General features: G+C 40.3%; 1 protein-coding gene across 3 annotated transcripts; it reads left to right on the top strand.

The window, feature by feature from the left end:
* Positions 1-2,464: 2,464 nt before the first annotated feature.
* On the top strand, positions 2,465-7,002 carry LOC123999983 (AN1-type zinc finger protein 2B-like). 3 transcript variants are annotated; one of them, XM_046306047.1, is made up of 10 exons: positions 2,465-2,629; positions 3,611-3,685; positions 3,953-4,047; positions 4,222-4,353; positions 4,458-4,609; positions 4,704-4,817; positions 5,111-5,201; positions 5,750-5,832; positions 6,265-6,349; positions 6,659-7,002. In XM_046306047.1, the coding sequence occupies exons 2-10, from the start codon at positions 3,631-3,633 to the stop codon at positions 6,698-6,700; spliced, it is 849 nt and encodes a 282-aa protein (XP_046162003.1). In that variant the 5' UTR covers positions 2,465-2,629; positions 3,611-3,630; the 3' UTR covers positions 6,701-7,002. The 3 variants fall into 3 exon arrangements, with proteins under 3 accessions (XP_046162003.1, XP_046162004.1, XP_046162002.1); XM_046306046.1 differs by having other exon boundaries at positions 2,471-2,629; positions 5,108-5,201; XM_046306048.1 differs by lacking the exons at positions 4,704-4,817; positions 5,111-5,201; positions 5,750-5,832; positions 6,265-6,349; positions 6,659-7,002 and having other exon boundaries at positions 2,468-2,629; positions 4,458-4,613.
* Positions 7,003-24,221: the final 17,219 nt, after the last annotated feature.

Below are 24,221 nucleotides of genomic sequence, written 5' to 3'. Positions count from 1 at the left end.
GACATGATAATGGACCCAAAGTATTTACGCATTTAAAATATCGATTTGAATTGCTATCGTTGGTTGGAGAAAAAAGTCAAAGAATGTTCTACATGCTTGGAGAGTTCTATATAGTTGTAATAATGAAACCGAATTGTGATCAATATTTGACATTAAAGACCGTGTTCATGCTTAATTGTGTTCTTGATCGAAAACAATACAGATATGGCCAGCCAATAGGCCTCTCAAATGCATGGATTATTAGGGACAATCACCATGTAGGCGGCCTATCGGAATTGAATCTCGCATAAAAGGATTATTAACCAAGAATAATACTATTCTATAATAGAAAACAATAAGGCGGGTTTCTGCCTCCTAATTTGTCATGATGGCAATTACCATCCAATTTAGCAACACCACCAATCTTGTATTTGTCTGGATGCTCAGGCGTTTTTATAGCAGGATAAATAAATTAACCAAATCGTTATTCAGTTCTTCTAAACGCACACCTATCGAATAAAAAAGGCATTCTGTCCCTGAAAAGCACAAGAAGCTAGGTGAGTCGTTATGAAGGTTAATGATATTCAAATGACTTGTATCTTGCCTCATTGAAACTTTTAAAAACTGGATTAGATATCAAATGGAGGAGACTTGCAAGGATTGGATTTAGAATCAACGGATTATATGCACTTGAAGTTTGGATCATCCATCTGATTAAGATCATATTTCACCAATGCAATTATGAAACTTTTTTGAAAGAGAAACTCAAATGAGTAGAAAGTTACTTAACTGTGATGGTTTAATAATAATGGTTTTAGTAACCGGTTTAAGTAACTGGTTTACGTAACTGGTTTAGAACATGTTTTATTGTGGTCACTCATTCTAGAAAAAAACGACATTTGAGAGAAACTACAGAGTTTATTTGTATTTTTTTACATTGAATAGGCTTTAGGATACTGTAGCAGGGCTAGTTGTGCTATAGCTCTCACCTAAGAAACAGTGGCATCCTGAGATTGTCCAGAACAAAGTATAACCAAGGAGATTGAGAGGTGTCCTCACCATGAGGACAAACTGGAGGGGGCACATATAATTCGAGCAGATATAGTGTGAGCAAAGGGAGAGGAATCCCTATGATGAACCAGGTGTTCAGCAAGCGATGCCATCTGGCAGCAGAATTAGCCGTTTATGAGCCAGGTGCTACACTACAGGGGAATAATCTAGAGGAGTGCCTCTGTGATCACTTCTCCCAGCCTTTGATCATAACACTGTACTGTTGCATAATGAGAATAGTCCATTTTGTGGGTTGATTCTACTATAGAACTACTATTTCCAGCTATTTGACCTCTTGGTGATGGGGTTGGTCCTGCTATGGTGTGTGTTTATGTGGATTCCAGTGCCTCTTCAACAGGGAGTTGCTGCTTTAAGTTAGGCTTTGTTTATAGTAACATAATCATTAACAATCGCTATCTATGTGTTTTTCATACTCATGTCGAAAGTGTCTACAACTTCATACTTTCAAAATCTGAAACTGACTAGGTAGGCCCACCCTCACTCACTCCCCCAGTGACACTTCTGTATATATAAATTGTAACTTTATCTTTGCAATGACAACTTTCCTCTGCAGTTACCCTTCTGTTAATGTATGCATGAAACATGAGATTAGAGAGTCTATTAATGGGACTGCCACAATACAAAAACACAATGTGGCCAGTAATAAACAACCAGATGTTGAAGACTGTATAGACGTCTGAAAGAGCTCTGCTGCCACCATCTGGTAATGATATGCCATTACATTGACTGCAGTATTGCACATGTTCCTCTTTAGACTCACAATTGCTTCCAGTGTACACAAACGTGCCTAGCCCATATATGGGCCATTTCATCAGCATGAATGAATCACCTATAGCCTATATTGTGCTGATTAATAGAAGGGCACATTTACTTGTGAAACAAAGATATGTGCTCTGTGAATAACACATCTGTTATTCAGCAAGTAAACAAATACAATATCAAACAGAAAACAAAGTTGGAAGGTGATAACTATCCAAAATCACAACTAGCATCATTCTGCTTATTTTGTGTGCTTTATTATACATTTACATTTACGTCATTTAGCAGACGCTCTTATCCAGAGCGACTTACAAATTGGTGCATTCACCTTATGACATCCAGTGGAACAGTCACTTTACAATAGTGCATCTATAGACCTACCATGATTACAGAAATGTGATTCATTCTGACATGGCCTTTCTGAACTAGTCTGGCGAGAGACTAGCTAGTCACCTTCATATTTAGTCACAGTGACACGGGATTATTGAGAGCTGTCCGTGGTGCTGGTTTGAGACAACCCAAACACGTCTCAGTTAGACGTTTCGTAAAAACCAGCACCAAGGACAGTTCTCAACAACGCTGTGTCACTGTGATTGATCAAAACAACGCTCCATCCCTGCCTCGTGTGGTACATTCTGGAACTCTCTAGCTAGTACAACGGTGAGGAGGGGCGTAAAACAACAGCGTCAGTGACGCTTCGATGTAGCTGGCTGTCAAGAGAGCTTGCTAGCCACTCGCTTCCTCGAAGTTTAACGTTAATTTCAAAGCAAGAGGGGGAAGAATAATCAAATAGAGCTGTCTGGTTGAACCAAGTCTCTGGGTAAGTGAGAGGAGTCGCCTATTGTTGCATGTATTTTTCAATGTACTATGGTTTGCCGTTAGTTATCGTATCTAGCTAGCTAGTCAGCCAACCAAACCAAGGCAACGTCAAGGCAGGAAGGGTGTCTCCAATCCATATTCTCTTAAGTGTTAGCTAACTAGCTATCTAGCTAACGTTCGTGATGGTAAACAATTGTCCCAAACATATTTTTGCTAAATATTATCCGTTTCGAATTAAAGTAAAGTTAAATGAGTAACTTAAACGTTAGTTAACTATCAGTAACGACTTAATGTTAACGTTACAGTAGTTGTCTAGGATGTTAGCTAACAACGTTAGCTTATCAGCAAGCAAGCTAGCTTAATTTAGTTGTTGTTGGCCTGTAAACCAGGAACATGCTCATCAATGGTATTCCATAAATAACTCACTAGTTAACGTTAGGTAGCTTAAACACAGACAATACTAACAATGGTCTGCTAGGTAATTGCATTTATGTCCTCGAGCGATTGGACAGGGAGGAGCTGGCCTAGCTACTAGCTAGCTAGCTAGCTGGCGGCTAGTAGAGGGGGAGACTGCAGCTAGATACCCCATAATAATTTAGCTGGTTAGCTAATATTAGTCAAAATGGCAAATTGTAGGTAGCAAGAAGCGATGGCATGATTCAGCATTCGTTATCATAGGAAGTCCTAGCTACCTACATCTAGATGGTTAGCTAACGTTAGCTAACTACCCGTCAGTGGACTTTCTTCCAATGACTGTACATGTCCATAATAAGCCTGTTACATAAGTGTAACTAACGTTAGTTGAAAGGGAAGCACGTAAACAAAGGGACTTTTTAAATAGCCTAAAATTGATATGCTGAATCTACTGTTCTTAAAAAACGAAGTGACGCATACTAAGTTAGTTTATTTAGATAACTTGTCACAGGTAAACAAACATTGTTTATGGATGATCTTAGCTTATCTATGTATCTTTCAATTGAAGGTTGTAATCACCATAGTGCCATGGAGTTTCCAGATCTAGGAGAGCATTGCTCTGAAAACTCCTGCAAGCATCTGGGTGAGTGGTTTGTTATAAAATGCTATCTCCATTTACTACCTCAGTGCCTCTGGGACCCTGCCAATACAGAGCCTGTTTGTGTTCCCTTCCTGTCCTTTCTAGATTGGCTTTGCTATGTGTCAATAGTTGTGGTTTAAGTCCAGTCCTGCATAACCAATTGTCATGGGCTGCACTACCCATTATCATGATTGAAGAGTGATAGTGAGAATTTCATTTATCTAAATTCATATGGAATAAACACCTTGACATATTTCTTATATCTGACAGATTTCCTACCATTGAGATGTGATGCCTGTGAAGAGATTTTTTGTAAAGACCACATAACCTATGCAAATCACAAATGCATGTCATCCTACAAGAAGGTACATTTTAAATAAATTAGCAGCATTGTATGTTATAATTAAAGCAAAGTTCCTGTAAAGTGCAGTTAGTATGTAGAAATGAATGTATGCTGTTCAACCTTATTAGTTGTCTGTATGTTATCTATTGATCCAAAAAGAGCTTTAATATGGCTCTCTGCTTGATTCTGTCCCCAGGATATCCAGGTCCCCGTGTGTCCTCTGTGCAACACCCCGATCCCCATCAAGAGAGGGGAAATGCCAGACATCAAGGTTGGGGAGCACATCGATCGCGATTGCCAGTCGGACCCTGCTCAGAACAAGAGAAAGGTATGGTTGATAGGTTTCTCTACAGGACCATTTACACAAACTGCCCATGGTTAAAGTGAAGTAGCTATGCCTAATCTAAGCTAACCAACCTTTTTTTATTGTAGATATTTACAAACAAATGCTCGAAAGGAGGCTGCAAGCAGAAAGAAATGATCCGAGTGACATGTGACCAGTGCCACATTAATTATTGTCTTAAACACCGACATCCACTAGACCATGACTGTAAGCCTGAAGACAAACCAGTCTCCAAATCTGGGTAAATATTTCCCTCCACCTGATGCCATTTATTGATTGTGGTGCACATTGTGAGCTTTTGTGGTATAATGATGATTACATTGGATTTCTTTCAGATTCGCTGCTTTCATGCGGTCCCAAGGAGCATCCTCTAGCAGTGCCTCCACTTCAGGCAGTAGAGGAAGTTCTAGGCCTGTTTCTAATGGGAATGCTAGGACCCAAATTAGTCGGTGAGGATCCTCATATTGATTTTCAAAACGCCACGCTGAAGAACCACATGAAGCTTACATAAATTAACAAGTGATATTGGCAAGCACAGTTTGTTCTCTAAATTCATGAGGCATATTCCCACTAAAACACATGGGATGGATGAATTGACATGTTTTTTATTGTCAGTGAAATATACTAACACATGGAAAGGATGTGACACAGAACTGCTCTTACCTGTTACCGCTGTGCTTTTGTTGAGTTGTTGACTCTATAACCGCACTGAGCATTATTGTTTTTGATTCTATCACAGCAGTGCTCAGGCCATTTATAGTCCAGCTCCGGCCATGCAGCCCCCTCCAGCACAGAATGTAGTACCTGCTTCGGCATCCTTTCAGGCTGGCCTGGTATGCCTAACACTCTTACGCCACTTGATTGAAACTACTGTAAACTCTCTCTTCTCTGAATAATTCCAGTTCATTTATTGAGATTCTTTAGTCTGCTCCTGTTTATTCATTGAGATTCTATAGCCTGCTGTTTATTCATTGAGATTCTTTAGTCTGCTCCTGTTTATTCATTGAGATTCTTTAGTCTGCTCCTGTTTATTCATTGAGATTCTTTAGTCTGCTCCTGTTTATTCATTGAGATTCTTTAGTCTGCTCCTGTTTATTCATTGAGATTCTTTAGTCTGCTCCTGTTTATTCATTGAGATTCTTTAGTCTGCTCCTGTTTATTCATTGAGATTCTTTAGTCTGCTCCTGTTTATTCATTGAGATTCTTTAGTCTGCCCCTGTTTATTCATTGAGATTCTTTAGTCTGCTCCTGTTTATTCATTGAGATTCTATAGCCTGCTGTTTATTCATTGAGATTCTATAGCCTGCTGTTTATTCATTGAGATTCCAAGAAGAAAATAATAAACATCCTGTAAGTGTTTATCTGCATGGTGTGATTGTAGACTGAGGAGCAGGCCTTACAAAGAGCGCTGGAGATGTCCTTGGCTGAGTCGGCTCGCAGCACAGTCCAACAGCAAACGCTCAGGTAATAAACAATCCCCATTAAATCCCATAATCCAGCATCACCCTCACATAATATAGGCTGTAATCATGTCCAGATGCCATCAACACAACCCAGTTACCTATTGTTTTTCTTCACTAGCTCTTATTGCTATGTGTTTGTTCTAGCTGAAATGCAGGCTATTTGGTTACTCTAGGAAAACACAATATTAATAGGTTTGACATTCCACTGTTTTAGCCCATCTTTCTTGCCCATGACTTCATAAATTAAGTACAGTGGTGCCCACAGTTCAGTTTTCCTCATCTCATGATGTGTGTTGCTGCTCCTCAGACTGACTGTATGTGTGTGTGTCTGTTATCCACCCTTTCTGGTGAGTGTGTCGTTGTTCCTCTTGCATGCTCTCTGCAGTGTGATGATGATGCACTCCTCTGTGTGACATAGAAGTGTCTGTCTCAGCCCTCAGGAGCAGGAGGATCTGGCTCTGGCTCAGGCCCTTGCTGCCAGTGAAGAAGAGTACAGACGCCAGCAGCGGAGACAACAGGTATCCAGAAAACTTAGGTGTCAGTAGCATGCTAACAGGACAGGACCTCACCTAGGTACATTGTCTCCATGGCGTCCCCTATATTTCTTCATCATCGTCACTGGGTGCATTTTTTAAAGATCAGCTATGGAGAAAATGAATGACACTTTGAAGTACTACTTAATGTGTATTTTATCTGATGGACCTATTAAATTATACTTCTTTTTTCTCTCTCTTACCGTAAATGGTGAGACAAGCATCTCACTAATGATTCTTTGTCTTGAATTAAATTGACTTTTGCCTGTACTAATATCTTACTTTCTATCATAGGAGAGAGAGTCCTCCAAGCAGTCTTCCTGCAGCCTATCATAAACCCAGACCAGTGTCTGAGCCCAAACTGCTACCACCAGTAATCAACTTGCAACTGTGCTACATCGATGGAACCCTCCAGCAGAACTCTAACGTCCAGGACCACTGAGCCCAACTAATGAACAGTCTGGAACTTTCATCGAGATATATTGAATAGTATCACTGCTTTCTCTCTACTCAGCACACCATTCTAGACAGACTTTCTGTCCTTTTTACCAATGGCTCTCTATGTACATATTTTCTATGTTGATCATGGACATTTAACCGCAGCATCAATGTTTCTTGAATAAATTATTTTAAAGATGTATTTGTTTCTGATGCGCGTTCTATGTCCAAGGCATATATACAGGAGGGTGATATAACTGGAGAGGAATGAAGTTGGGATTACAGACCTGGAATGCGATTCAATTTCTATGGGTTAGAGAGAACAATCTCAGGCCAAACTTTGCCAATTAAGAATAAAAAAGGAAGGCCATTATATAACAACATATTTAAATCGAAGTTTTATTGGTCTAGTACACAGTTTAGCAGATGTTATAACGGGTGTAATGAAATGCTAATGTTACTAGCTAGTCAAAACAAGTAGACTTGTCTACATCATCATGACAACTGAAAAACAGCAGGTACACAATACAGTTGGTTGTATTGCGCTATTGTCTATTCAATTGGCAGTGCTTGGTAAATGGAATGAACACAAAGGCACTTGTTGACTTCCATGATGTTGATGTGTATTATGTTGTTCCCCAACACATCCATCAGGGCCTTGCGACGCAGTTCCAGCTTTGAATTCTCTCAGGGTAGGCCTTATCGACCTTGGCTGTTGAATTTTAAAGGTAAGTGGATAGAAAGTGTCTTTTAATTGTCAACATTTCATCAGTAAATGTCTGTTTTCAAGAAGACCTTAGCAGTTATCAAGCACCACCCCTATAAATAATTCCTAACGGCAAAAACAGCTGAGACAAAACCAACATGAGCAATATAGCCGGAGTAGAGCAAACTAACTTACGTGCAAATTCATTACGCCGATTCTGTTGCAAAACGTTTCTTAAACGGGACAAAATGTGGAGGGACCTACCTGAATTTGTCCAACAGAAACCCTTGTTTAGCTTCTGTTGGTTCTTAAACGGTAAACGGTTTCCGTAATGAATACATACACCTCTGGTAAATCGTTCCTGTTACTCAAGGAATGAATAGTCATGAGACCTGTATTTACTACTACGCATTCATACTTTCTCCAACAGAGGGCAGCATAACGTCGAATGTGAAATCTTTGAGGGAGGCCAAAGAGGATAAAATAAAATCAAATTGTATTTGTCACATGCGCCGAATACAACCGCTGTAGACCTCACCGTGAAATGCATAATTACAAGCCCTTAACCAACAATGCCGAGTTAATAAAATATTTACTAAATAAAGTAAAAAATATTTTAAAAATTAACACAATAAAACAACAATAATGAGGCTATATACATGGGGTACCGGAACCGAGTCAATGTGCGTGGGTACAGGTTAGTTGAGGTATTTTTTTTTTACATGTAGGGGTATGTAGGGGTAAAGTCACTATGCATAGATAATGAACAGCGAGTAGCAGCAGTGTAAAAACAAAGGGATGGATTCTTTCCATAAAGAAGGCTGCTGTTTGTTGACAATTTCATGACAGATTGGGGAAGTGCTGCTCATGTTGTCATGGTTATGAATTAGTCAGGCTAGTGTGTCACTAGCATGATTGTAGCACTCACAATTAAATTCCTTGAAATACATCGGATGCCATAAATGAAAGATTATTAAATACATTCTGAGTAATATTTTTCACTGACAAAATATAACCAAGGAAAATATGACCAAGGAAGCTAGGCATTACGCAAAGGATTGACAGAAAGAAACCATGTTCATTGGCAAACTACGTTCATTTGCATAATGGTGTGCTTGGTCACCTTCATTTAGCTCCCTTAGCTGTTATGACCTCCTCACCCTCAAACATTTGGAAAACAGCACATAATTGTCAATTGTCACATAGTGACATTAGTTATAGGATTACTCATTTGGATCTAGTTTCATCTGAGAATAAAGGCACACTCTGTAGCTTCCCCCTGGGCACACCAAATCATTTCAACATGGAAATGTGGGTAATGTTTGATTGACGTTGATCAATGAGATTTCAACCTTTATTCACCCTCTCAAAAAGACAGTCAGAAGTGTGTTGAATTCCCAATGTGTTATCACTTCCAACCATCTAAAAGCACAACCAAATTCCAATGGAAAATCTGTAAGATTTTTAAATTAGTTGTCATTATGTAAATGTGCTGTCACTGCGCTTTCAACCATTTAAAAGCACAACAAAGTTCAAATGTAAATACAATGTCAGATATTTTGTATTTATATTTATTTATACAGTGTTATAACTGTGGTTCTTCTAATAGCACAATCAAATGACCAGGATTGCAGTTGAGATAACATTAAAAGTATAGAGTGTAAGTGACCAGGCATAATAGATCCCATTTCATCCGAAAAGGTATATGTTTGAATTGTCTGTCCATAGAACATTCTTCCAAGAGTGTTGATCATCATCCAGGTGCTTCCAGATGCTTTTTGACAAACTTGAGTCAACTTTTTGGCTGGTCAAAATCAAACAATGCATTTCACAGTAAGAACCTCATACCAACTGTCAAGCATGGTGGTGGTAGTGGGATGGTTTGGGGATGCTTTGCTGCCTCAGGACCTGGACGACTTGCATAATTGAAGGAGCTACGAATTCTGCTCTGTATCAGAGAATTCTACAGGAGACTGTCAGGTAATCCGTCTGTGTGCTGAAGCAGAAGAGCAGCTAGGTCATGCAGCAAGACAATGATCCACAACACACAATCAAGTCTACATGAAAATGTCTGAAATGCAACAAATTGGAAGTTTTGGAATGACCTAGTCAGTCCAGACCTAATCCCTATTGAGATGTTGTGGCAGGAATTGAAATGAGCAGTTCATGCTTGAAACCCACAAATGTCGCTGAGTTAAAGCAGTTCTGCATGGAAAAGTGGTCCAAAATTCCTCCACGGCGACTAATCAACAACTACAAGAAGTGTTTGGTTGGAGCCATTGCAGCTTAAGGTGGCACAACCAGCTATTGAGTGTAAGGGGTCAATTACCTTTTAACGCAGATGCATTGGGTGTTGCATAATTTAAAAAAATTTAATAAATGGAATAAGTATGTAATTGTTGTGTTATTTGTTCACTCAGGTTCCCTTTATCTAACATTGTTTTGTTTGAAGATCAGATAACATTCAGTATCAGAAATATGTCAAAGTAGAGCAAATTAGAAAGGGGCCAATTACTTTTTCACATCACTGTAAATATCAACATTTAAAGAATATGACTAAATCAAATCAACATTTATTTAAAGTGATTTTAAAGTTTGATTTGATTTAGTCCTGTTCTTCAACTTTGAATTTTGGTTTAGATGGAGATGTGAATCCAACATATCAATTATAAATGATGAACTTGAAGATTACATTTGAAATCAACCACAGCTTGAAACTGTATTTATTGTCTGTTTTTGGTTGAACCCTGGGTTGAATTGAAACTAGCTGTTGATGATTTTGCAAATGCTGTTTAAGCCAATTGATGATTGTTGATGATGTATGACTAAAGTATAGTTACATTTAATTTGCTCTGTTAAACCTACCATTGGAATAGTTATTAAGAGATCTATCAATAATCATTCTCACAATAGCACGTTGGTTGTAGTCAATCACAAATATCAAAGCTATGCAAGGCTGGCCATAATTAAAACCCTGGATGCGAGACCAATGGATAGCTGTAGATAGGTCAACCTTCCAGGAGGTGCTGCTGAACTATTTTTCTTCTGATAGTGGATATATAACGTTGAACGTTGATCTTGATCTGACATTGTTTCAAAGGTACTAAATTCAACATATTTTATACAAGGTTTGTCTGCTGTTGAAAATTGGTAACCATGATGACAATCCTGTGGTAGAAAATGTACCCTTGACGTTTTGCAAATCCAATGTATTTTCCCTGTAGATTCCACATCACAATACATTGAGAAATTCCATTGAAACAATGTTGTGTGCTCAGTGGGTTATGTTTCCTGTCAGCAGGGTGGCCCTGATTGGTGTAAATAAATGGTAGACTGTAGATTGGGGTAACTATGGTATGGTGATGTCTATGGTATAAGAGGAACTAGTGAACCCATCTGTTAAGTAATGTATTCTGGGAAATGACCAAAATTCAGGTCCTCTCACATGTATCATTCCTCAGAGTGACAGAAGAACCATCCCTCCAATGCACCCGGTCTACACAAATCCTTATCAGTTGGGATGTGAAGCATATTCAGGGAAATGACAGCTGCACCTGTTACACCAGAAGCATGTGATTGAAAATATATCTGAGAGTCATGAACATATCAGTTATTAGGAGTCAATATGCGAGTGGGTATCAAACAAAAATATATCCTGTTGTTGCACATTAATCAAGAACATCCCATTTGATTACTAGTCTACCTTTCACGTTCAGGAAAGCTGGAAGGTCCTCCAATCTGTCTTGTTTGTGCTTTGCAGTGCTCTACATCAAGGGTTTTCCAACTGGGGCCTGCGGCGGTATTGCAGGGGTTCTGCAAATAAAAATAAAATGACATTGGGAAGTCTACAGGAACAGTTATCATGCTAGCTGTTCCTGATCACCCTACTCTGGGAATGTAGATAAAGGGCTTCATGCAAAATCTCCCTTTAATACAGAGGAGATTACAGTCATTGGAGCTAATTTCACTTTTTATCTTCTATAGAGAATTCTTATGTGGGCAGTCTAAGTGGTCATTTTTGGGATGAAAAACTCTTTCAGTGTCAATTTAAAAGACCAAAACCAGATAGAGAGCATGCAGAAAATTGAACTATATATCTTGTTTTATAATACCATCTTTGATTTTGTTCTAACGTTTGAGCAGAGGGACATAGCATTAGCCATGGCAAAATGTATAAAATTGTAAGAAATTAGCTTTAAAACTGCAACATCTCTCAGCTCCATGACAAACTGTATGGAATTCCTGGAAATTAGCTTTAAAACTATAACATTTTCTCTCAGCTCAGTGGAACATTTTTGAAAAATGTGCTTTACAACTGTGAAAATTGTCTCTATGTCGCAAGATACCTTTACCGTTTTACCTGATAGACCATGTTAGAGTTTACATTTCCTCTTCCAATGAACTGTGGGGAGGTCAAATAATGAAACTGTCTACCAAATTGATTTATTTTAAAATGTTGATTACTTCTACTCAAGACATGATTTTTTTGCTAACATATAATGGAGGTCCCTGGGTAGCCAATTTACCTGAGTGGGGGTCATTGGGCAAGAAAAGTTAGAAAACTCCTTCTCTACATTATTCAGCAGCACCTCTTGCCTGTCCTTGAAACAAGTTTCTCTCTGCATTGTCTGTAGTGCTGGTAACAGAATGGATCCTTTAGTTAACTGTGTGGATGGTAAGATTCAGTGAAAGGATATTTACCTTGAATCCAGTAGTATTCAAACTGAGATAAGAGCTCAGTCATCAAAAAAATAAACTGTGTGGGCAGGGTGTTTTGTTTTTCTTGTACATAATGCCCTCAGTGACTGAAATAATATAACATAGAAAACAGCAAGTAGAAAACATGTAGGCCTAATCTCACATCAACTACAAAGCCGCAAATTCAATGTATCCTATCCACCTACTTTCTTTTTGAAGGATTTGCACACTTACTTTCATGCTGACAACCGTTCCCAAAGTAGTGCTATATTTTATTGCAGGTGCATCTGGGTTAGCGCTGCTCCTTGGAAAATTATTTTCCACTCGAGTGCAGGCAGGCAGCCTCTCAGACGGGTGGGCGATTGTGGTTCAGTGTGGCTTCAGGGGGTTGGTGATGAATTCGTGGGCTTCTTTAGCTTCTTACAGCAAACAGGGCTTTGTGAATATTGTCAACCTCAGTAGGATGTGTCCTTAATCCACAAGGATATGGTTTTGTAAAGAGGTCTGACTTGCAGTGTCCTTTGTGTTTTCTAGAACACGCGATCAGCAGAAGGTTTATTACAAGCCATAAAAAATAATGTAATGATCTGTATTTATTGGGTTGTACCTTCTTGTGCTCCGTCCAATACATCTATTGACATAAGTAGGTAACACCAGGCTCCCTGTCTGTTCTATTTCCTGTTGTATTTCCTGTCTTTGACAATCATGTTAGCCCGTCTCAAAAATAAAACAAATTAAACTCATATTATTCTGAAAAACATTTGCTTTCATTACCTTGTATGTCTTTTTTTTGTTCATGGAAACTCACATGGAACAATTAAAAAAAAATGTTATTATCATGCCCACATGAAAAAAAAATACTTCAGTTTACTATAGAATACTACATTACTTACTTTATAATTGTATAGTGAACTCGAGTATACTGTAGAATACTATACTACAGAATGTAGAATCCCTCGCTCATGTGTAGGTAGTACTTACTATAGAATGTTGAAGTATAAGGAAAAATACTAAGCTAAATACTACAGTAGATATCTGCCAAAAAATGACTGTAGTGTTCACAAAGACACTGCTATAGTAAAAACCACAGTGTCTATTTAATTTGCATATGCCCTGCTCATTCCAGAAAATGTGCTCTTTTAGTATTTCTCTGGTATGTTTCCTGATATGTCTGCAATAACACTACAGCAAATACTACAATATACTGCAGTCTGCAAAAACACTACAGTATAGTACAGTCCCCAAAAATGCTACAGTAGATACTACTACAGTACTACTACTACTACAAATTCTACTACAATTTGCAATAAACATTACATTATACAACAGTTATTTTCCTACAGTATTTATACTATAGTTAACTATAATACTATAGCATACTACAGTCTTTAGTCTGCAAAAACACTACAGTGAATATTACAGTAAAGTCTGCAAAAACACTACACTACAGTGTGGGAGGGCCAGTAGGAGGCACCCTTTCCTCTGATCTAAAACCAAAATATCCAAATGCCCCAGGGCAGTGACATTGCCCTGTGTAGGGTGTCGTCTTTCAGATGGGACATTAAAAGGGTGTCCTGACTATGGTCACTAAAGATCCCATGGCACTTATCATAAGAGTAGGGGTGTTAACCCCTGTGTCCTGGCTAAATTCCCAATCTAACCCTCATAACATCACGGTCACCTAATTATCCCCAGTTTACAATTGGCTCATTCATCCCCACTCCTCTCCCCTGTAACTATTCTCTAGGTTGTTGCTGTAAATGAGAATGTGTTCTCAGTCAACTTAACTGGCAAAGTAAGGGTTAAATAATAGTATTTATACCATAGTATACTATGATATTTTTTTAAGTGGGTGGAAGTGGCATTCATAGTAGTCTATGTGCTGTCAAATATTTCAGACAGCATTTGCAGAGACTGTTGTGATCAAATTATGACTTTGGGAGCTTTTCATGTCTCTCAATTAATCCACTGGGCTAGCAGCTGTAATGCTCGTCGTCGTAAGGAAGAGTGGACCAAAGCTCAGCGTGGAAAGTGTTCATGATCTTTATTGTCAAGAATCACTCAAACAAAAATAACGACTACAAAAATGAAAGCGAACAGTTCTGTCAGATGTTGCTTCAATATATCCACATAAGTTTCCTCCCTCATGATGCCATCTATTTTGTGAAGTACACCAGTCCCTCCTTCAGCAAAGCACCCCCACAACATGATGCTGCCACCCCTGTGCTTCACGGTTGGGATGGTGTTCTTCGGCTTGCAAGCATCCCCCTTTTTCCTCCAAACATAACGATGGTCATTATGGCCAAACAGTTGTATTTTTGTTTCCTCAGACCAGAGGACATTGCTCCAAAAAGTGCGATCTTTGTCCTCATGTGCAGTTGCAAACCGTAGTCTGGCTTTATTTATGGCGGTTTTGGAGCAGTGGCTTCTTCCTTGCTGAGCGCCCTTTCAGGTTATGTCGATATAGGACTCGTTTTACTGTGGATATAAATACTTTTGTACCGGTTTCCTCCAGCATCTTCACATGGTCCTTTGCTGTTGTTCTGGGATTGATTTACACTTGTCGCACCAAAGTACGTTCATCTCTAGGAGACAGAACATGTCTCATTCCTGAGCGGTATGACTGCTGCGTGGTCCTATGGTGTTTATACTTGCATACTATTGTTTGTACAGATGAACGTAGTACCTTCAGGCATTTGGAAATTGCTCCCAAGGATGAACCAGACTTGTGGAGGTCCACAAATTTTTTTCTGAGGTCTTGGCTGATTTCTTTTGATTTTCCCATGATGTCAAGCAAAGAGGCACTGAGTTTGAAGGTAGGCCTTGAAATACTTCCACAGGTACACCTCCAATTGACTCAAATGATGTCAGTTAGCCTATCAGAAGCTTCTAAAGCCATAACATAATTTTCTAAGCTGTTTAAAGGCAGTCACCTTAGTGTATGTAAACTTCTGACCCACTGGAATTGTGATACAGTAAATTATAAGTGAAATAATCTGACTGTAAACAATTGTTGGAAAAATTACTTGTGTCATGCACAAAGTAGATGTCCTAACAGACTTGCCAAAACTATAGTTTGTTAACAAGAAATTTGTGGAGTGGTTGAAAAACGAATTTTATTGACTCCAACCTAAGTGTATGTAAACTTCCGACTTCAACTGTATGCCTCATAAACAATGAAACATTATAACAAAGGGCTGCATTGATTTAAAAATTCACCATGACACCTTTGAAGCTTGTATTCTCTTATGTAATTCATTAGTGTCCATCAATCTTTATGAAAGTAGATATCATACAGTATTAATACCTGTGACAGCTCTTTTATAGTCAAATGATTGCAGGAGTTTCCCATTCTGCTTTGTTACTGTGTTCTCCTGTCTGTCATCAGGTAATGTGGAGCTGATTAATAGCCAAGAAGGAGAGCTATTACCTAAAGAAATCTTGGAATTACAAGAAGTACTGTTATCCTAATCAACCTCACTGCAGGGGGACAATGCTGCATGTTCTACCAGCTCTCACAGTCTCACGTCAGAATCAGACGTTCATCCATGTTTATCAAACGTCAACTTTCGAAGTTCTTCCAAATGTCAAATTCCCAAGTGTTTCAGGTTAGGTTTAGGCGTTAACTCCAAATGTTTAAGGTTAGGATTAAGTTCAGGCATTAACTCCAAATGTTTAAGGTTAGGATTAAGTTCAGGCATTAACTCCAAATGTTTAAGGTTAGGATTAAGTTCAGGCATTAACTCCAAATGTTTAAGGTTAGGATTAAGTTCAGGCATTAACTCCAAATGTTTAAGGTTAGGATTAAGTTCAGGCATTAACTCCAAATGTTTAAGGTTAGGATTAAGTTCAGGCATTAACTCCAAATGTTTAAGGTTAGGATTAAGTTCAGGCATTAACTCCAAATGTTTAAGGTTAGGATTAAGTTCAGGCATTAACTCCAAATGTTTAAGGTTAGGATTAAGTTCAGGCATTAACTCCAAATGTTTAAGGTTAGGATTAAATTCATGCATTAACTCCAAATGTTTAAGGTTAGGATTAAATTCATGCATTAACTCCAAATTCTTAAGGTTAGGAATGAACTCTGAATGGTCAAGGTTTGGGATAGGCTTAAAAAATAACTCAAAAACAACTTTCTATCACTGGGTTCAAACATTTTTCACAAGAGGCAGATGTTAACGCCCTAGCAAAACCAAAACTTTCTTGAAGGTAAACAGCACTCACTGCACCTGGTGGTTGGTTTCTACGTCATCTCCCTACGTCCACAGATATAGATGGATGTCGAATACTGACTTGTATCATGATTGAACTGGCTGGCGGGCAGGTGTTTCATCATAATGTGTCACAGTCACACATAGCAAAACACTGGGAGAACCCCATACTGAGCTCGTATTCCCAGTATGTGCTGGAGCATTCTAATACTGGACAAAAACAGTCTGAATAATTAAGTGAATCAATATTATTTCCTGCAATTTGTTTCGCTTAGTCTAAAGACGGACTGCCAAGAGGTGTCTGAGCAACAGGTTTCATTTGGGACTGTTAGAAAAAGCATTGGTAGTGCTGCAGGCCCTGGATGTTCTTATTGGCTGCAGAAGCCAGTAGAAGCAGTGAAGTAGCAACAGCTTGAAATAAAGAGAGCGGCAACTCATCTGTCAAAGACCAACCAAGCCTCCAGAGTACACCCTGTAAGAGTACACCCTGTAAGAGTACACCCTGTAAAAGTACACCCTGTAAGAGTACACCCTGTGATTCCAGCTTTCTTAAGGTAATAGCTCTCTTTCTTGGCTATTAATCAAGGCCAACATCAGGTAGTGCAGCAGATGGCATCTCAGTGACATCAATATTTTAAAGCCAATTATCTCCACTGCCTTTCGCATGAAGCGATTCCTCAATAACTCCCATGGCTCTAAAGGCACACAATGTTGATATCCACTAAAGTGGTTGCAAGATGACATACTATAGGCCAATGTCTCTAGCCTTTACCTGTATTAGCTGGCCGATATTGATGTATGTGTGCGCATCTCCACTTTCTTTCAGCATCTCAACTTTGGCAAAAAAGGTAGTTGTATAATTACGAACAGTGTCTTGCAGGACTCAGTAGTTGGAATTGTAAGAGTTGTTGCCGTGTCCCTTTCTCTGCAATTGTCAATCTAATGGAATCTAGAAAGAACAAAACCCCGTCCTCAAACGTTTCCATCAAAAGGTGCAGAGTTATGGGCAAAGAGACAAAACATCCACATCAAAAGTAGTGCACTGGGCATTTACTAGTCCTGAAGTAACGGGCCGATATAGACATTGGTTTAAAAAAAACGTGGCACCCACACCCCCAAAATACTTCCTGGGGCTATGGACACACCACTGCAAAGTGACAATGGAGCTGATGAATAAATTGAGCTAAGACTGTATATTGTGAGGCTCAAGGCTCTCATTAGCCTGGCCAAAAAAAGTTGAGCATCTATGTCAGAGAAATCAGACAAAAGTGCACCTTCATTACAGCTCACAGAATATCACTGTCTCCTTTGCTATTGTGATCTTAGCATTGACTATTCATCTGCAGTTTAGGAAGAACATTCAATCAGTGATATGCAATTTACAGCACATAGAATACCACAGTATGCTTTGCCATTGTATTTGTAATATCGGCTAGCATATTCAAAATATGTTATAATATACATTCCATTTAGTCATCTGCACTAGGTAGAGCGTGCAATCATTGACACAATCACTGACGCCATCAATTTGATTAATCCTTAAGAGTCTATTGACTCTTTATTATCTAAGTAGCATAATAAAGAGATCCCCCATCAAAGTCAGTCAATTTAAACAGCATTTATTTATCTTTGATGATTTTTCACACTAAAAATCGAATCAGTCTCTGAAGCTATGCAAACTGTTGCACCTGGGTATGAGAACTGGTTGACGATTTACTGTAGAGTACGATTTCCTTTACTCTCTGCTGGAGAGTCATCAAGGACATATTAGAGCATTTTGTATCAGGTCAGAGCAATTAGACAACTCTATCTAACACCCAACAGACAACGCTGTCTGAATTCCGATACTTGTGTTTCCATGACAACTAGGAGAAAGACAGGATGTGATTTGTGTATTTATTGGAACCTGGGACTAATCCCTATATTCCCGATCTAGGGAATAAACATGACTGATCCCTATATTCCCGATCTAGGGAATAAACATGACTGATCCCTATATTCCCGATCTAGGGAATAAACATGACTGATCCCTATATTCCCGATCTAGGGAATAAACATGACTGATCCCTATATTCCCGATCTAGGGAATAAACATGACTGATCCCTATATTCCCGATCTAGGGAATAAACATGACTGATCCCCATATTCCCGATCTAGGGAATAAACATGACTGATCCCCATATTCCCGATCTAGGGAATAAACATGACTGATCCCTATATTCCCGATCTAGGGAATAAACATGACTGATCCCCATATTCCCGATCTAGGAAATAAACATGACTGATCCCTATATTCCCGATCTAGGGAATAAACATGACTGATCCCTATATTCCCAATCTAGGGAATAAACATGACTGATCCCTATATTCCCGATCTAGGGAATAAACATGACTGATCCCTATATTCCCGATCTAGGGAATAAATAAACATGATTGATCCAATTGTGACTATTCCTGATTTAAGGCTGAGGTCCGCAATAGGCGAAACAGCACCACTGGCTGCCCCAGGGGAATTTGTTATTGTTTTTGTTTGGAGGAATTGAGCATCCAGCATCATGGTAACAAAACACAATTTTACTATATACTCTGCTTTTCTATCTCTGGTGCAATGATGAGCAATGATGTCTGAGGGGAAAAAAGCAGTGTTTATTGTTTGAAGTAACGTCTTTGTTGTTGTAATAACAAAATGTAGAACAATATTGGTATATCAACTATTTTCAATTACTATTTAATTATGAAATCTACATAAAAACGAAGGCGGACATAGTAATTGGAGTGTATATTGAAAGTCTAGAGGGTAAATCTGAAACTGCACCCTATTCCCACAGGACAATTTAAGAGATAGCATAGGCAGCATCGGAAATGACACCCTATCTCATCCTCGTGCCACTTCCAATTTACAGCACTCTTAACAGAGTGGTTGTTGCAATTCTGGAGAGAACTGATTAACTAGGCAAGCCAGTTAAGAACAAATTCATATTTACAATGAAGGCCTACACCGGCCAAACCCGGATGTAGCTGGGCCAATTGTGCACCGCCCTATCACGGCCGGTGGTGGTACAGCCTACAGACTCTACCAGAATGATTTAGGATAATATGTTCAGTGGTGTCAGAGGATTCCTGTGACTCAATTTTCATGTAACCAATCTAACATCTTCAATGTAACCAAATAGTGTCAAATGTGTTTCTCTTTCCATACTTCAGTGGTCATATATCTTCTTCTAACACTTACAATTCCTGGGTGAGAGTGTGAGGTTAGCTCCTAAATGAAATCACATGATCCGAGCTGACACTGCTGTTGACCTCAGAGGACACAGGTTCAGCTACATTCCAAATGGGAAGAAACGCAATGAGAACTACCTCAGGACAGAATTCTCATGAGACGATTATCTGTCTCACAATTCTACTGTACAACATTTGAAGACAGAGATTGTGACCATTCGTTTATGTTATTCAACCTTTCTCAGTCAATTGAGAACTCATATGCAGCCAGTTTCGAGGTGCTTGCCAAGGTACTGCACAATATACACTGATGTGGAAAGAGGTAATCAGCCTCTGCGTTTTCGTCACATGTTCTGTTGTAGATTGGAGCAGGTATTCCTCTAACTGTCCTGTCCTAATCAAAGCAGCTACTACTTCAACTTCCTATGCTTTCATCATGATGGGAGATAGGTGTGTTTCTGGAAAATAGCCCCAATAATGAGCCAAAATATACCTTTCTATGGGTTATACAATGACTGTGATGAGGATCCTTTTCAGCCTGCTTTTAAAAAATGTCTCTGTGAACAGAATCCTCTGACATGTCTGCTTTAATGGCATTATGGACATGAAAGGTTGAGTCTCATTAGTTGTAATGTACCTCAACTGGCTAATCGACAGAGAATTTTTATCCCGGTCTAATTATTCTCATCTATTTTAGTGTTAGTGTGTTGACGTTGACTGGAACTAAAATAGTGAGAAGTATCATGTCAACCACTGGCCAAATCAAAAAATGTATTGTGATTATTTTCCTGTTTGATATTACTGCATACAAGCAGGCACAGATCGGCATACTCCAACCATACAGTACTGGAATAAAATTTGCTGATTAAGGATTTACAGTACATACAGTACCTCTAACTACTCTGAAAGATTGGCTCCTCTTAACCCCATCATTAGAGTGAGTATTATATGAGATGAGAACCTATGGGAGGTTGAAAGTTTCGGGAAGAAATAGAAGGTTGGAATAAATCCCATATATGCTGTATCGCAGTGCTTTTAACAACGAGTGGGTACTTCATGCTAATTCGATTACACAACACATGAATGTCAGAAGAAGATCTCACTGATTGCTGTGCTCTTGATGCCAAATCAATCTGAAGTGTCAGATAAATCCAGTACGAAGCATAAAGTGCTAACGATCTGATCAGTGTCCTGTGAAAAGGACCCTTCTTTGGTTGCTATGGGAACCTGCCCATGAAATAACCTAGGAGGCATTTCAGAATGCTGATTTACTGTACCTTGCCGCACAACTTCATAAGCCATGGGCACTTTGATAATACTTTAGTGTTTTCTTCCCCCACCCACAGACACCCATCTTACTATTCACTAAATACATCATGATGCAATGTACTGCAAAGCTGCCCACAACATGTTGACTTATCATTTAAAAGCTCTTTGCAGCCAACAAAAGCTTCCCTAGGCAACCTTGAGTCATACGTTGAATTGTACCGTATGACGTTTCTTTCTGAATACTGTAACAATGCTTAACAACAATACGCTCTGAAATCTCAAGAAGTGTAATGGCAAAGTACCACCTATGCCATTGCTATTAAAATGCAGTATGAACCCCATAGAGTCGATGTCCACGCCCCACTGTGGAAATCTAATTAGCATAATTGGATGCGTCTCAATCCACCACATCTGACGATGTCGCACTTCCGCATCTGTGGTGAAAGGTGACAGAGCTAGAGCGATGTTTGTCAGACCACGTGACATCCCGAAAATCTGTCTTCTCACAAAATCGCCTGTAGTGTCAGAACTGTTTGGCCTACAAACTATTCTGGAAAGGTGAAACCCTCACAAATACGTACACATTGGTTGTTTTCCTCTAGGACACCCAAAGGCCTCACAAGACTCCTCTGAAGGTCCCCAATACCATTTGAGAAAATGAATGGAAGTACATGCAGTGCCTTCGGAAAGTATTCAGACCCCTTGAGTATTCAGATCACTTTTCCACATTTTGTTAAGTTGGAGCCTTATTCTTAAATGGATTAAATAAATAAAAGCTCCTCAGCAATCTACACACAATACCCCATAATGAGAAAGCGAAAACTGTTTTTTAGACATTTTTGCAAATTTATTAAAACAAAAACAGAAATACCTTACTTACGTAAGTATTCAGACCTTTTGCTATGAGACTCTAAATTGAGCTCAGGTGCATCCTGTTTCCATTGATCATCATTGAGATGTTTCAACAACTTGATTGGAGTCCACCTGTGGTAAATGAAATTGATTGGAGATGATTTGGAATGGTACACATGTGTCTATATAAGGTCCTACATTTGACAGTGCATGTCAGAGCAAAAACCAAGCCATGAGATCAAAGGAATTGTCCGTAGAGCACCGAGACAGGATTGTGTAGAGGAACAGATCTGGGGAAGGGTACCAAAAATGGTAGAAGTTTGGAACCACCAAGAATCTTCCAAGAGCTGGCCGCCCGGCCAAACTGAGCAATCAGGGGAGAAAGGCCTTGGTCAGGGAGGTGACCAAGAACCTGATGGTCACTCTGACAGAACTCCAGAGTTCCTCTGTGGCGATGGGGGAACCTTCCAGAAGGACAACCATCTCTGCACCACTCCACCAATCAGTCCTTTATAGTAGAGTAGCCAGACAGAGCCATTCTTCAGTAAAAGGCACATGACAGCCCACTTGGAGTTTGCCAAAAGGCACCTAAAGACTCTCAGACCATGAGAAACAAGATTCTCTGGTCTGATGAAACCAAGATTGAGCTTTTTGACCTGAATGCCAAGCGTCACGTCTGGAGGAAATGTGGCAGCATCCCTATGGGGAAGCATGGGGGTGGCAGCGTAACGCTGTGGGGATGTTTTTCAGCGGCAGGGACTGGGAGACTAGTCAGGATCGAGGCATAGATGAACGGAACAAAGTACAGAGAGATCCTTGATGAAAACCTGCTCTAGAGCGCTCAGGACCTCAGACTGGGGTGAAGGTTCACCTTCCAACAGGACAACGAACCCAAGCACACAGCCAAGACAACGCAGGAGTGGCTTCGGGACAAGTCTCTGAATGTCCTTGAGTGGCCCAGCCAGAGCCGGACTTGAACCCCATCAAACATCTCTGGAGAAACCTGAAAATAGCTGTACAGAGACGCTCCCCATCCAACCTGACAGAGCATGAGAGGATATGCAGAGAGGAATGGGAGAAACTCTCTAAATACAGGTGTACCAAGCTTGTAGCATCCAACCCAAGAAGACTTGAGGCTGTAATCGCTGCCAAAGGTGCTTCAACAAAGTACTGAGTAAAGGGTCTGAATACATTTACATTACATTTAAGTCATTTAGCAGACGCTCTTATCCAGAGCGACTTACAAATTGGTGCATTCACCTTATGACATCCAGTGGAACAGTCACTTTACAATAGTGCATCTAAATCTTAAAGGGGGGATTACTTATCCTATCCTAGGTATTCCTTAAAGAGGTGGGGTTTCAGGTGTCTCCGGAAGGTGGTGATTGACTCCGCTGTCCTGGCGTCGTGAGGGAGTTTGTTCCACCATTGGGGGGCCAGAGCAGCGAACAGTTTTGACTGGGCTGAGTGGGAGCTGTACTTCCTCAGTGGTAGGGAGGCGAGCAGGCCAGAGGTGGATGAACGCAGTGCCCTTGTTTGGGTGTAGGGCCTGATCAGAGCCTGGAGGTACTGAGGTGCCGTTCCCCTCACAGCTCCGTAGGCAAGCACCATGGTCTTGTAGCGGATGCGAGCTTCAACTGGAAGCCAGTGGAGAGAACGGAGGAGCGGGGTGACGTGAGAGAACTTGGGAAGGTTGAACACCAGACGGGCTGCGGCGTTCTGGATGAGTTGAAGGGGTTTAATGGCACAGGCAGGGAGCCCAGCCAACAGCGAGTTGCAGTAATCCAGACGGGAGATGACAAGTGCCTGGATTAGGACCTGCGCCGCTTCCTGTGTGAGGCAGGGTCGTACTCTGCGGATGTTGTAGAGCATGAACCTACAGGAACGGGCCACCGCCTTGATGTTGGTTGAGAACGACAGGGTGTTGTCCAGGATCACGCCAAGGTTCTTAGCGCTCTGGGAGGAGGACACAATGGAGTTGTCAACCGTGATGGCGAGATCATGGAACGGGCAGTCCTTCCCCGGGAGGAAGAGCAGCTCCGTCTTGCCGAAGTTCAGCTTGAGGTGGTGATCCGTCATCCACACTGATATGTCTGCCAGACATGCAGAGATGCGATTCGCCACCTGGTCATCAGAAGGGGGAAAGGAGAAGATTAATTGTGTGTCGTCTGCATAGCAATGATAGGAGAGACCATGTGAGGTTATGACAGAGCCAAGTGACTTGGTGTATAGCGAGAATAGGAGAGGGCCTAGAACAGAGCCCTGGGGGACACCAGTGGTGAGAGCGCGTGGTGAGGAGACAGATTCTCGCCACGCCACCTGGTAGGAGCGACCTGTCAGGTAGGACGCAATCCAAGCGTGGGCCGCGCCGGAGATGCCCAACTCGGAGAGGGTGGAGAGGAGGATCTGATGGTTCACAGTATCGAAGGCAGCCGATAGATCTAGAAGGATGAGAGCAGA

This window comes from Oncorhynchus gorbuscha, linkage group LG16, assembly GCF_021184085.1.
Source record: "Oncorhynchus gorbuscha isolate QuinsamMale2020 ecotype Even-year linkage group LG16, OgorEven_v1.0, whole genome shotgun sequence".
NCBI lineage: Eukaryota > Metazoa > Chordata > Actinopteri > Salmoniformes > Salmonidae > Oncorhynchus > Oncorhynchus gorbuscha.
The sequence above is the reverse complement of the archived record's forward strand: the minus strand, read 5'-3'. Positions and strand labels throughout refer to the sequence as shown.

Excerpts from the sequence above, each read along its gene's own strand:
- LOC123999983 (XM_046306046.1), top strand. The coding sequence starts at position 3,631 with ATGGAGTTTCCAGATCTAGGAGAGCATTGCTCTGAAAACTCCTGCAAG. Across the intron at positions 4,354-4,457 it reads CTGCTCAGAACAAGAGAAAG|ATATTTACAAACAAATGCTC; the intron begins GTATGGTTGATA and ends TTTTTATTGTAG. Across the intron at positions 5,202-5,749 it reads CATCCTTTCAGGCTGGCCTG|ACTGAGGAGCAGGCCTTACA; the intron begins GTATGCCTAACA and ends GTGTGATTGTAG.